General features: G+C 45.0%; 1 protein-coding gene across 4 annotated transcripts in view; it reads right to left on the bottom strand.

Moving 5' to 3' along the window:
* The window catches only part of LOC147618398 (regulator of nonsense transcripts UPF3-like), an 87,977-nt gene that overhangs the window by 1,911 nt on the left and 73,711 nt on the right, over nucleotides 1-12,355 (bottom strand). For 2 of the 4 annotated variants that reach the window (XM_086774828.1, XM_086774829.1), the window contains exons 8-9: nucleotides 941-1,008; nucleotides 249-792 (exon numbers count right to left, since the gene is read on the bottom strand). In XM_086774828.1, coding sequence (XP_086630954.1) covers nucleotides 249-792; nucleotides 941-1,008 — 612 coding nt within the window. Of the gene's footprint in view, nucleotides 1-248; nucleotides 793-904; nucleotides 1,009-12,355 lie in introns of all 4 variants that reach the window. The other 2 variants (XM_086774825.1, XM_086774827.1) reach the window with 1 other exon arrangement.

The following is a 12,355-nucleotide window of genomic DNA, read 5'->3' as shown; positions in this document are numbered from 1 at the left end:
GTTGCATGGTGTTGGTCTAGCCTATGGCTCAGGGAAGCTCCCTGACCAAGCTATGGCTGGGTGGTGAGCTAACAATTTCCCTCCCAGCTGTGGTATGAAAAGTATTTCTACAGGCTAATTCTGGTTGAGAGATCCTTCTAATTCTTAAATGTTAATGAACTATGTTTTGAACACCTAATCTTTTTGAGCTTCCCCTCCTGTTTTTAGAGGATTGATTTGAAGAGACCCTGCAAGCTTAATTAACTCACCTGGTGGTGATAGGGATGCCCCAACAGCAACAGATCTTGGAGACTCAGAAACATCACCACGCCGACGTACAGTCCACACTGGGCGATCGGGCCTGTCCTTGTTTCGTACACGTCTTCCATCTTGCCTTGAAGTCTCACTTCTGTCATCTGTGAAACTCGTTGAGGCATAATGATGCTGCTGTGAGGAGCTGGATTCGAGTTCTGAAACCAAAGATGCAGAGATCGAAACGGCATTTAACTCTTTGGCATTGGATCTCCAGATTTGAGACCTTGGAAGGCGCTTGTCTTTGTCACATTGTTGATCAGACTTCTGAAGTAAAAGAGGGGTCCTCAATGAGGATGCTCCTCTGCTCAGTTGTCCTCCACCTTCACCACGTTGGTTTGGCTTGTCAAGTAAAGAATCCTCTCCGCCTGGAAATGTTAAACCATGCTGACTTGGCAAAGGCCTTACAGGACTTTTCATGGAGGTTATGCCACGGTTCCTTGGCATGTGTGTGCCACTTGTACTATCACTTATCAACCCTTCACTTGCTGAAAAAGCCCCCTGCAACCCCACACCCCCCACCCCAAAAAATGTAAAAATAAATAAATAAAATAGAATCAGAAAACCTATGAATTCCTGACAAAAATTGGAATACTTTCGCTACTATATGTACATTGAATAACTCCTTTTTTTCCATCCCTGAGACCACCTTTTTTCCTGCCACAAGCCCTTGAATGTTACGTTGCTCTATGCCATTGTTATCGATGACCGATGCATCTGTCCATGACATGCAATTTTGATCAGAACCTTCGAATGTATAATTTACAGATTCTTAACATGCTTGCTTTGGTGAAGGTTACTTAATACAAACACATGCAAAGTTCAATAATTTATTTATTTTTTTAAATTAAAAAAAAACCTATTATCTATGACCACTCCCATAGTACAGGGTCACTTTTGTCACTATTAATTATCTCCTTTATCCAATCAAACATTTATGTGCCTTAATTGAGCGCATCATTTTCTTGCTTAATCCATTGTTGTTTGATGGCATAGAAGAATTTAAGTACTAGCAACACCGGGTCTACATTGGGTGCCTTCAAAGGAGTGATGGCCATACAGCAACTACTGTGTCCAGAGCAGGTAAGACACCAAGATCCTCAGCAGTCACATGCTCCTTCAGTAGGATTCCGTATTCCCTCAAGGACACTACCATCAAGTAGTTACCAATCAAGTAGTTAGAGCATTAAATGATGTATGTCGCATGCCTACCACCCAGCTCATGATGAGACTACCTTTGCGCTTTAAGCGTTGATGTAACCTTGCACTTGGATTAAGCTAAGATGGTATAATTGAAGTTTGCTAAACATGCTGTTAGGCTAAGAGTTTGCCAAGGTTGTAATATTGATACAAGATCATAAGACTTTGAGAAACTCCTAGTTTGGACAATACTTGAGTTAGAGGACCACAACCATAGTTACGAGAAACAGGGAAATGGAAACGAAGACGGAAACAGAAACGGAAATGGAAATTTTGAGGATGGGGGAAACAAGAACGCCACGTTATCCTAGGTTATCCTAAGAGGGGGGTATGGGGAAAGTCACGAAGTTGAGAGGCCACATGTATGATGTGAGACATGTGCTAAAGAAGTAAAATCTACAGTCTTTAGTGTACACTCTACATTTATGATTTGAAACTTCACAGTTTAAAACTTTAAAATTGCATGAGAAATCAAACCATTTAGAACTTGCCATAATCACAAAATAAGCTAAAACCATTACTCAATCATCAATGAGTCAAGCCTCAAGACCAAGTCATTACAAAAAGGTGTTAAAATCAAAGGTTAAAAAAAAGCTACTCTCTAGAGTCTAGACTCTAGAGCATAGTCACAGGGGACGGAGGGGACAGACCCTTGGAGCGGGGGGACGCCGTCCCGAGAACACTTTGGGACAGGGACGGACGGACGTCCCCAACTGGGCTTCCCTCACAAGGGATGGCGTTCCAAGGACGGATCCAAGAGGGGACGGCTGCATGGGAACGCCCGAGGTTGATGTTTGGGCAACGATCACATTTTTTTGGCTGTTTGGGGAGGGCTTTTCGTGGGCCTTTAGCCTTGGCCCATAGGCCTTGAGCCTTCGAGGCTTTGGGCCTTGGCCCCTCTGTTGCCTCCCTCCCTATAAGAAGACACACACACACACACTCCCTCTCACACTTCAAGCTTAAGCTTCACACACACACACACACACACACACTCTCTCTCTCTCTCTCTCTCCCTCAAGCAGCAAGCCTCAAGGGCCAAGGTCTCAAGTTTCAAGCTCTCGCACAAGAAAGCTCTAGCCTCTCAAGACTCACACACTCTCTCCCTCACATACACACTCTCTCAAGCTTCACACACACACACACACACACACACACACACACACTGCACACCCACCCCCACCCACCCTCACACTCAAGTTCTCCCTCAACTTTCATGGAGGCAGTGCACGGCCATGGGCATGCAAGCTTTGCCCGTGTAGGCGAGTGGGTGGCGACGACAAAGTGATTTTTAACTGCCGTTCCTACCCCCGTCCCCGTTCCCTACATACGGCCGTCCCCCGTCCCGTCCCGTCCCCGTCCCCCGTGACTATGCTCTAGAGTCCTGACTCCTCAAGACTCTAAAGAAACAACCTCTTTGCATGTGTCAATGGTGGCCTTTACCCAATCCAACTTTCCAATGTGTTTAAGCAATGTGCCATGCATGGGCTCCATGTAATGTGTGGGTCCTCTGCTCCAATAAGGCTCTTGTTGCCTTGTTGGTACTCTCACCATTTGAAACAAATTGAACCACATTTTGTGGACCCACATACTCAACAACCTCACTCCATATATCACATAGCATAGGAGCAATTTTTTGTCTCACCCCAGCTTCTGTAGACTTTATGTAGAGTGGATTTCCTCTACATGCTGCAAGAACACCTTCCAATGAATGGCTGTGTATGTCATTCCACCCATCAGCCATTAAAGAGACCCCATACATGCTCCATTTCTCCTTCACAGGGGCAATGGCTTCATTGATGGATGTTATCTCATTCTCAAGCAATCTCTCCCTCAAGACATCAAAAGAGGCTGGAGCGTATGCACCACCAAATGCTGCAATTTCAGCCACGTTCTCTTTGAAGAATGGTGAGTGGGCAACATTAAAAGAGATCCCATGAGTAGAAAAAGCGTGCTACAGCAGTATCAACCTGTGCCTTTCTTTGTGGAAGCCATGGTGTGAAGAGTGGACTGCCTAGCCTTTTCTTTGGGAGGAGCATGTATAGGCATATCAAATGAGCTTCCACTCCCAAGAGACGATGGAGAATGAAAAGAAGTATGTGGATGGCCAAATATAGCACTTTACAGGAGCGCCATGACAAGCTGAATGCTGAGTTGGAGCACTTATTGTATGCCTCTTCCGCCGAGTATTTGGTGGAGGGGGAAGAAGTGAAGCTTCCCGTTCCATTCTCAGTACATCTGCTAGAGAAATCTTCTCACATTTACCTATGCCAAACCCTGGCAAGGCAAGCAAATGGGTTTCAATCCGCTTTGGACAGCCACCTCTTTCCAAACCACAATGTCGGCCATAGTGGCACCCAGTTCGCCCACCACCCAGGAGGTTCGATTCAGTACGAACGATACGTACGGTACGGTTCCATACGATGGCAGTACGGTCAACTAGGATTTGACCGTTTTTTGCCCCTTTTTTTGGGGCCGTTTTTTGACCGATTGGAGAGCCGTTTCTTGGGCGTTTTTTTTGGACTGTTTTGGGCTTTAGCCTTGCTTGCCTTTGCTTGAGCCTCATTCTATTATCTATATAATATGCCCTCCCCCAACCCCATCATCACAAGTGCTCATTGCTCAACCCTCCCCTCACAAGTGCTCATTGCTCAAGTCTATCCTCTCCCTCGAGCTCTCCCTCAAGGCTCAAGCCTCTCTCCCCTCTAGGCTCTCTCAATCATCTCCCTCTTCCTCAAGGCTCGCCTCCCACACAAGGCTCAAGCCTCTCCCTCCCTCTCCCTCTCTCTCTCTCTCTCTCTCCCGATTGGAGAGCCATTTCTTGGGCGTTTTTTTTGGACTGTTTTGGGCTTTAGCCTTGCTTGCCTTTGCTTGAGCCTCATTCTATTATCTATATAATATGCCCTCCCCCAACCCCATCATCACAAGTGCTCATTGCTCAACCCTCCCCTCACAAGTGCTCATTGCTCAAGTCTATCCTCTCCCTTGAGCTCTCCCTCAAGGCTCAAGCCTCTCTCCCCTCTAGGCTCTATCAATCATCTCCCTCTTCCTCAAGGCTCAAGCCTCTCCCTCCCTCTCTCTCTCTCTCTCTCTCTCTCTCTCTCTCTCTCTCTCTCCTCAAGCATCTCCCTCACTCTCCCTTTCCTTCTCCCGGGACCCCTCTCTCCTCTTTCACCATGAGAGAGAAGCATGAAGCCTTTACTTTGCATGCCATTACCCATGAGAAAAACGAGGTAAAGTCGGGGGCATGGAAGTGGACTTGCAAGTATTGTGTCAAGGTCTACACTAGTAGTGCCACTAGACTTCTTGCACATCTCTCCAAGATGGGGGGGAAAAATTACACCTTGCAAGATGATCCCTCAAGACATTTCTGATGGCATTGTAAAGAAGTAGTCCTTGCTTGGCAAAGCAAGTGATAGTGGAAGAGTCTCCCCCGCCATTGCCACCGCTCAAGACGAAGTCATCCCGCCGGCAAAGGATACATCCTCCTCATCCTTCTCCGCATCCTTCACTCCCTTGACCAACTCCAACCCCTCATCAAAGAGACCAAGTGAGTTTGAGGTTCCACACAAGAGGCAAGCCACTTTTGGGGGACGGTCGTTGAGTGCAATCTCGCATTTCGTGTCCTTAAAACTCCTCAATGGTAGAGGATGGTGCGGGCCATTGCTGAAGTAGGACCATGCCATGGCCCTTGGCATGGTATCACCTACAAGACATGCGCACAAAGGAACTTGATGAAGAAAAGGAGAGACTCAACAAGACCCTCAAACCCATCTAAGCGGGATGGGTGAAGTATGGGTGTTCTATCCTCTCCAACGGATGGACCAATAGAAAGAAGAGGGGCATCCTCAACATTCTAGTATCTTGCCCTCTTGGCAGTTCCTTCTTGTGGGCCGTGGATGCCGGAAAGGCCAGGAAACAAGTTCATCTATCGACAAGCCATAATCGAGGTGAGTTTAAAGCTTTAGCCTTTGCCTTTTACTCAAGTTTCAACTTTCAAGTCTCATTTATTTTCCATATTCTCATTCAAATTTCATGCATCCATCATCCTTGTAGGTTGGCTCTGAAAATGTGGTTCAAGTGGTTACGGACAATGCGTCCAATTGCCGCAAGATGAACCGCTTGCTTGAGGTGGAGTTCAAGTCCATAGTGTGGACTCCATGTGCCTCTCACTGCCTTGACTTGCTTATGGAGGACATAGGCAAGTTGGAGTGGAGAGAGACTGTGGTGACACAAGCCAATCATATTGTCACTTTTCTTAGTTAGAAAGTCAAGGCCCTCGCTATCTTCCGCCATCACAGCGACTTGGAGATGAAGAAGCACTCCTCGACGCGCTTTGCCTACATGTGGCTTCTTCTAGAGCATCTTTATGATGTGATGCCTAAGCTCCAGGTAACAGTGGTTTCGTCGGAGTGCCAAGAATGGATACAAAGTGAGATACCTTCGCGTGTCGATGAGGCAAGAGCCATTCAACGGCTATTGCTTGAGAGAGGAGTTCTAGCACTAGGTCCGCACCCTAGTCATTGCGGTTACTCCATTGTATAGGGTTTTACGCATGACAAACATGGAGGAGGCTACAATGGGGCTCCTCACTCACTTTATGAGAGAGGCCATTACTGAGATTCATCGTACCACAGTCCTAGATGAGCTTGATCCAGAGTATATGCTAACAAGATAAATAAGAATAATTCAATAAACTGAAATAGAATGTTGAATCTAAATACTTATTCTTTCATTTTTCTCATATAATATATTCTTTCTTTATTTTAAAATTCAGTAATCCCCTTGAGGCTACTTCTCGACGCGATGCTATCTTGGCACTCATGGAGAAGAGATGGAAGTAGATGAAGAGGCCTATCCATGGCCTTGCTGCTTTGTTGCATCCTACCTACAAAGCACTCTCGCTTTTCACAAATTAGGAGTTGCTTTCATCTAGGGATACTTTCTTACCGAAAGCATTACCCGATGATGAAAATGGACAATTTCAGTTCTTACAAGAGCTCATCAACTATAACGATCAGAGGAGCTCCGCACTCGCTAATGTGGTATATTGGAGGAGAGAATCTATGGTAAAGCCTCTCTTTTGGTGGGAACCATTTCCTTACCAATAGCCTCACCTACAAAGAGTGACTTTGAGGATTCTGGCACAGGTAAGTTGTAACCACTAACCACTAAGTTATTAACTTGTTAAGAGATTCTAACTCTTAAGACTTGAGCTAAAAATTATAATTATGTGTAGATACTAGAAGTCTAGAATCCTAAGCATTGTTTATTTTTGTTGTGGATTAGGATTGCTCTTTAGGTGCATGTGAGAGGAACTGGAGTTCCTACTCACTTATATACACGAAGTTAAGCAATCGATTGAGCACGAGACAGTGAGAGCGGTTGGTCTACTACCGCAATAACTTGCACATCACATGTTACGTACCCGCCACCAAGTGCGGAAACAAGCTCTTATCAAGTGGAAGGACCGTCCAGAGGAAGGCTCCACTTGGGAAAACATTAGTGTGATGAGGAAACGTTTCCCCACTTTTGTTTTCGAGGACGAAAACTCTTTTCGAAGGGGGGAGTAATGTCAGGACTATGGTCCTACGGAAGTCGAACCCTAGCATAAGTTAATAGCTTTCGGAGTCTCGAGAGTATTATTAGTGCTAGTGGGGTTCAGGGGTTAATGGGCGTTAGGGTTTGGTCGATGTGTGTACACATCTAAGTTAGCACGGCTCTTAAGTAAGATGGGCGGCCGGGCTAGGAGGTGTGGACACAGGCCAGGGTTTTGGTATAAAACCCAACGAGAAACCCTAAATGCACGATATGAGTCAAGCTAGACAAGTATATTGATATGTTAGACCTATTGTTACCTACATAACTTTCAATGTTTTATTATTTATTGTAACTTGTGGATTTACTAATAAGCCCAAGACCCCTAATCAATTACAAAACTTGTGGATAAACGTCGACGAATTCAAGTTGATGGTGGACACTCTTAAAAGTGTCCACAGGAGGCCGCCATATATACGAAGCTCTACAAAGAGCTAGAGGAGATTGATAGACGAGTCTCTCGCACTCGTCATGGCAGGTTCAGCCAATTCTTACTTTTGGCTCCCGAGACTCTGATCGCCCAGTTGCTACCTATGTCAAACGTGGCTGCACGAGTCGGAGCTCTACCCCCACAACAGTTAAGAGTTGAGGATGCTTCCATTGCGGAGTCTTCTTCAGCAGTTCATGATGATATCAGGGAGCCCGAATATGATGACGAGAACAACGTTCTTAGAGATGGGGATTTTGGTGGGAGCTCTGAGGTGTCCTTCTCTAGTGAGGATATTGAAGAGCCTAGCGATAGCTCTAACATAGATGGTGACATAGGCTTTTAGCCTCTATAGTCCTCTATAGGCTTTTTGGATTTTTGTACTCACCTTTTTGTACTTGCCCATGCGGCATGCACACTTTTGCGGCTCTATATATTCTCATGACTCTTTAACATGTCACATGTACGTTTGTCTACTTTCATTTTCTATGCAACATTCTAAATTTCTATGTTTTGGGTAAGTTGTAACTTGTAACTTCTCTAAGTTTTGCATCTATATTTATATTAAGTATTTTTTAAATGGACCGTGCCTCCACCATATTTTTATTTTCAAAATTTAGCGGTGCATTCCGAGACCGTATTTGAACGTACCGTATCGAATCAAACTTTTTGTACCTAACAACTATGATGTCAGCCGACGGCAACAAAATCTTTTTATCCCACCTCTCTTGGATTCATATTTATTAACAATATCCACCTACTCCCACCAATAGTCACTTTGGGTGAATTCCTTCTCGTTCTCTCTCTCAAGAAGTGGGTTCCTGTTGGGTATTTCAGAGCTAAATAGTGTGAACAGGGTTCTAGCTTTGTGTGTCAGTGTGAAAGGGGTTGTGGCTTAGTAGGTGTGCCAGTGTGAACATGTTTGGTTTGGTAGGTGGTTGGGCGTGTACTATGATGTCAGTGAGATTCCCATCACTGACATCATCAATGATGTCTATGTGTGAGAAGATAAGGCACCCTCTGCCTATAAAATGAGCCACCTCTTGTACTTGCGATTATATCAATCAAGTTCCGCTTTTGCCTCACTCCTATCTCCATCATGTGATATGTTGTGAGTTCCAATATGGTATCAGAGCTCTGGCCATCACTCTTGCTCCCTCTTCCTGTTGCTACTCCCCGCTAGTGCATCAACAACACCATCTTCTACAGCATCACCTCTACACGCCATGCCTTGCCGATTAATTCCATTTCTTGTGCCACCAACCTCCAACAAATTCGCCACCTGGAGCTGATACGCTCCTGCTGTTGTCTTCCTGAGCTGGAATTGCCGCCATCTGCAGCTAGCTAGTCGATGCAGTCCTTCATCTGCCCCATTCACTCCTTGACTGGTCGGCATTACTCCAACAAACGTCAATATCTAAGATCAGACCGCCATCTATTGGTGTTGCCTTCTCTCTATATGAATAGGCCGCCCAGTTCAACAAAGATATGACTTGATGCCTCCTCGACAGACTCAGTTATTAACGCCATTGCACAAGTCATCCTCATCCTTAGGCCGATTTCTGCCCTGATCATCCGGAGGAATCACCACAAAACAAACAATCGTTTGTTGAGATGATTACCTCGACGACTCCACCTACCACGAAAAATCACCTCCATTAATGAAGAAATTTCTCATTTTTTTTCATCTTGGCTGGTGTTTAGAAGATGAATCCTGATTATTGCCTTCAACGTGGCTATCTTTTTCTTTCCAGCGACATTTTCTAAAGAGATTGTTGGTCCTGCTTTGTATTGCTGATTCCTTTATCTGACATCATGGCACTATCATATAGTGCATCACTCGTGGATAAATTCTGTGGCAGCGGACATAAATTCTCATGCGAGAAGGGCTTGGGGGAGTATTTCCGGAGAAGAGGCAGAGGCAACAAGTTCAGATCGGAAGAAGAGCAATCAAAGATCCATAGCCATCATAGGGCTTGGACTTTCGGATTCTCTGGTACATCATATCGACTTCAAGTCCACCGCAAAGCAAATCTGGGAAAGACTTGAAGGTATTTTCGGAAACAAGATCATTAATTCTAAAGTTTTCTTGAAGATTAAATTCTATGACCTTAAAATGGATGATAGTGAAGAGCTAAGTGATCACTTAGCAAAGTTTGGATCCCTAGTCCAACAATTGGCCAGTCTCAAGTGTGAACCTGATGACAAAGATAAGGTAGCAGTACTTAAGTATGCGAGGGATTCATCACTTTGAACAGACTCTAGAAATCCTTCGTGTGGCAACTACAACCTTTGAAGACCTTGTTGCTCTGCTCCTTGAAAAGGACAGAAGAAACAAGGAAGACCAGCAAGACAGCAGCAGCACTGAATATGACAAAGCCTTTCTTGGAGCACAAAAGTGGAGGACTCATAAAAAGATTCAGTGCAGATATTGCAAAAGAATGGGACATAAAGAGGCCAACTGCTTCAAAAAGCTGGAGAAAGAGCAAGAGAAGCATCATGCGAATCCTGCTGCTGAAGATGAAGAGGAACACACTGAAGTGGAGGAAATAATTGCAACAACAACCCAAGTCCACCTCGATGAGGACTGGGCATTCTAGCTGCCTTTATGTGTGTGAGTCAAGAAGGGTTCTCTGCCCTGGATAGTCCCCCTAAAATGATTGTATTTATTTTTCTCTGTGTGATGTAATAAGCCTTGGATCTATGAAAGGCTCTAGAGTTGTCCTATGCCCAGTTAGGAGCCAAGGGGGTGACTAAGTGATGATCTCAGCTGTTGGTCACAAGCTGATTGAGGGGATAGTTGTGGCACGGGAGGTGCACACAGCAAGGCCGCCTCTTTGCAGTAGTGCACTGGAGTTGGAGATCGGTTGCTTCTTTCATGTTGGCTCTCACCACCTTTGCTCCGAGGGGGGCTTGTTATTTCACAGCTAAGTAGAGTGAACAGGGTTCTAGCTTTGTGTGTCAGTGTGAAAGGGGTTGTGGCTTAGTAGGTGTGCCAGTGTGAACATGTTTGGTTTGGTAGGTGGTTAGGTGTGTACTATGATGTCAGTGAGATCCCCATCACTGACATCATCAATGATGTCTATGTGTGAGAAGATAAGGCACCCTCTGCCTGTAAAATGAGCCACCTCTTGTACTTGCAATTATATCAATCAAGTTCAGGTTTTGCCTCACTCCTATCTCCATCATGTGATATGCTGTGAGCTCCAATACTTCCTAGATGCCATGAGAGTGACAAAGGAAAGAAATGCCTACAGGAACTGGGCTGGAAAAGAAAGGGGGCAAACGCAAAAAAAAGAAAAGGGGAGAACGTGCAGGAGGATTTGCAATGCAGAGGAACTGGAATAGAAAAGGCAAGAAGAGCTGAAAAATGGGGTTTTTTCATCAATACAAAAAGAGCATCAAATTGGGCGTTTTTATCTCACAGATTGATGCACAATAGTAGGCTGATTTGGGGGGGTTTTTTTTTCCTCACTAAAGTGGCCATTTTTTGTACAGGCCACATCTTTCGATGAGGATTCACTGGTGGCCAGCCCATTCTGGGGTTTTTTCATTTGTGTACAGGCCACACCTGACGGCCATCTTGATGCATGTGCCCATTTTTGGTTTTTTTTTTTTTTAAGGTTGAGGCCACGTATCATTGAGAGACCTGAATGACCATTTCTCACACTAGGAAACGTTTCTCAATAGTGAGAAACATGAGAAACGCGTCGTTTCTCTTTGCCTGAGACATTTTAGCACCAGAAACACGTTTCCGGCGGGTCCCAGGCCCGAAACGCTGTTTCAGCCTAAGCAGGCAGGCGTTTCCAATGTTTCCCATAACTATGACCACAACAAGGAACGTCTACGAGAGCAAGGCAGGTTGCTTAGAATTCAGGGAAAAACACTTTCTGATGGGGCACCTTTTTTTGTGTGATATTACTTCTTTTTTGTGGCCCAAGTGGTCTTCCCCCATTTCATGCTAAGGTATGGGAGGCCACGGAGCTTCGTGTCGCCCGTACCAAGGCCAAGACTCGCGTCACCTACGGGAGGCCAGGCCTCATGTCACCCGTAGTGTGGCCTAGACGTGGAACCCATTGTCAGGGATCCCAGTTTAGACTTCCTACTAAGCCAGTTCTATGCTTGGGGGAAGACCTATTTACAAGTTCCAAGAACGGGTGATATATCCATTGCATAATGCATGTGCACGCACTTCTGCTTGCTTGAAACTAATTTCACGTGACTTGTTTTCGTGTGACTCCTGCTATGACGTGTCCAGTCCATGGGTAGGAGACGCCCACTCGTGAACCATGCAAATGCCCTTTCTTCTTCTGACTATGTTTGTGTCATGTGAGCAGGTGGTAAGTATCATTTCTAACCTTAGTTTATATAACCTTTGCAAATATAAATTAGGAGTTCACACTCACTTTAAATACCAAGCCACCCACTGGCCAGTGCTTGGGGCTGAAATTCATAACTATTGTCCAGCCAACCTGGTGGGCATCCTCACGTCCTTTCTCATGAGGCCATTTAATGGCTTGGGCAATGCCCACCCTAACTTAAGGGCACAGCCACGTGGCATGAGGGGATTGGACCCCTTCCACCTCCGCTCCACCAAGTTTCCTTCACAAATCTCTCTCCCCCTAATGTTATCACACATTTGGCAGCTCACACATCCCTCCCTTGGTATACCGTCATAAGGCCAGATGAATCTGAACTTACAAATAATTTTAAAAGAAAGAAGAGAATCACCAAAAAACAAACAAAATTTAATAAAATAAAATAATTTTTTTTATTTAAAAAAAGCTTAATAGAGACACCAAAGAAAAAATAATAACAATAATAGTAATAATAACTTGCAAA

This window comes from Cibotium barometz, chromosome 35, assembly GCF_041138505.1.
Source record: "Cibotium barometz isolate CiBa-2024 chromosome 35, ASM4113850v1, whole genome shotgun sequence".
NCBI lineage: Eukaryota > Viridiplantae > Streptophyta > Polypodiopsida > Cyatheales > Cibotiaceae > Cibotium > Cibotium barometz.
The sequence above is the reverse complement of the archived record's forward strand: the minus strand, read 5'-3'. Positions and strand labels throughout refer to the sequence as shown.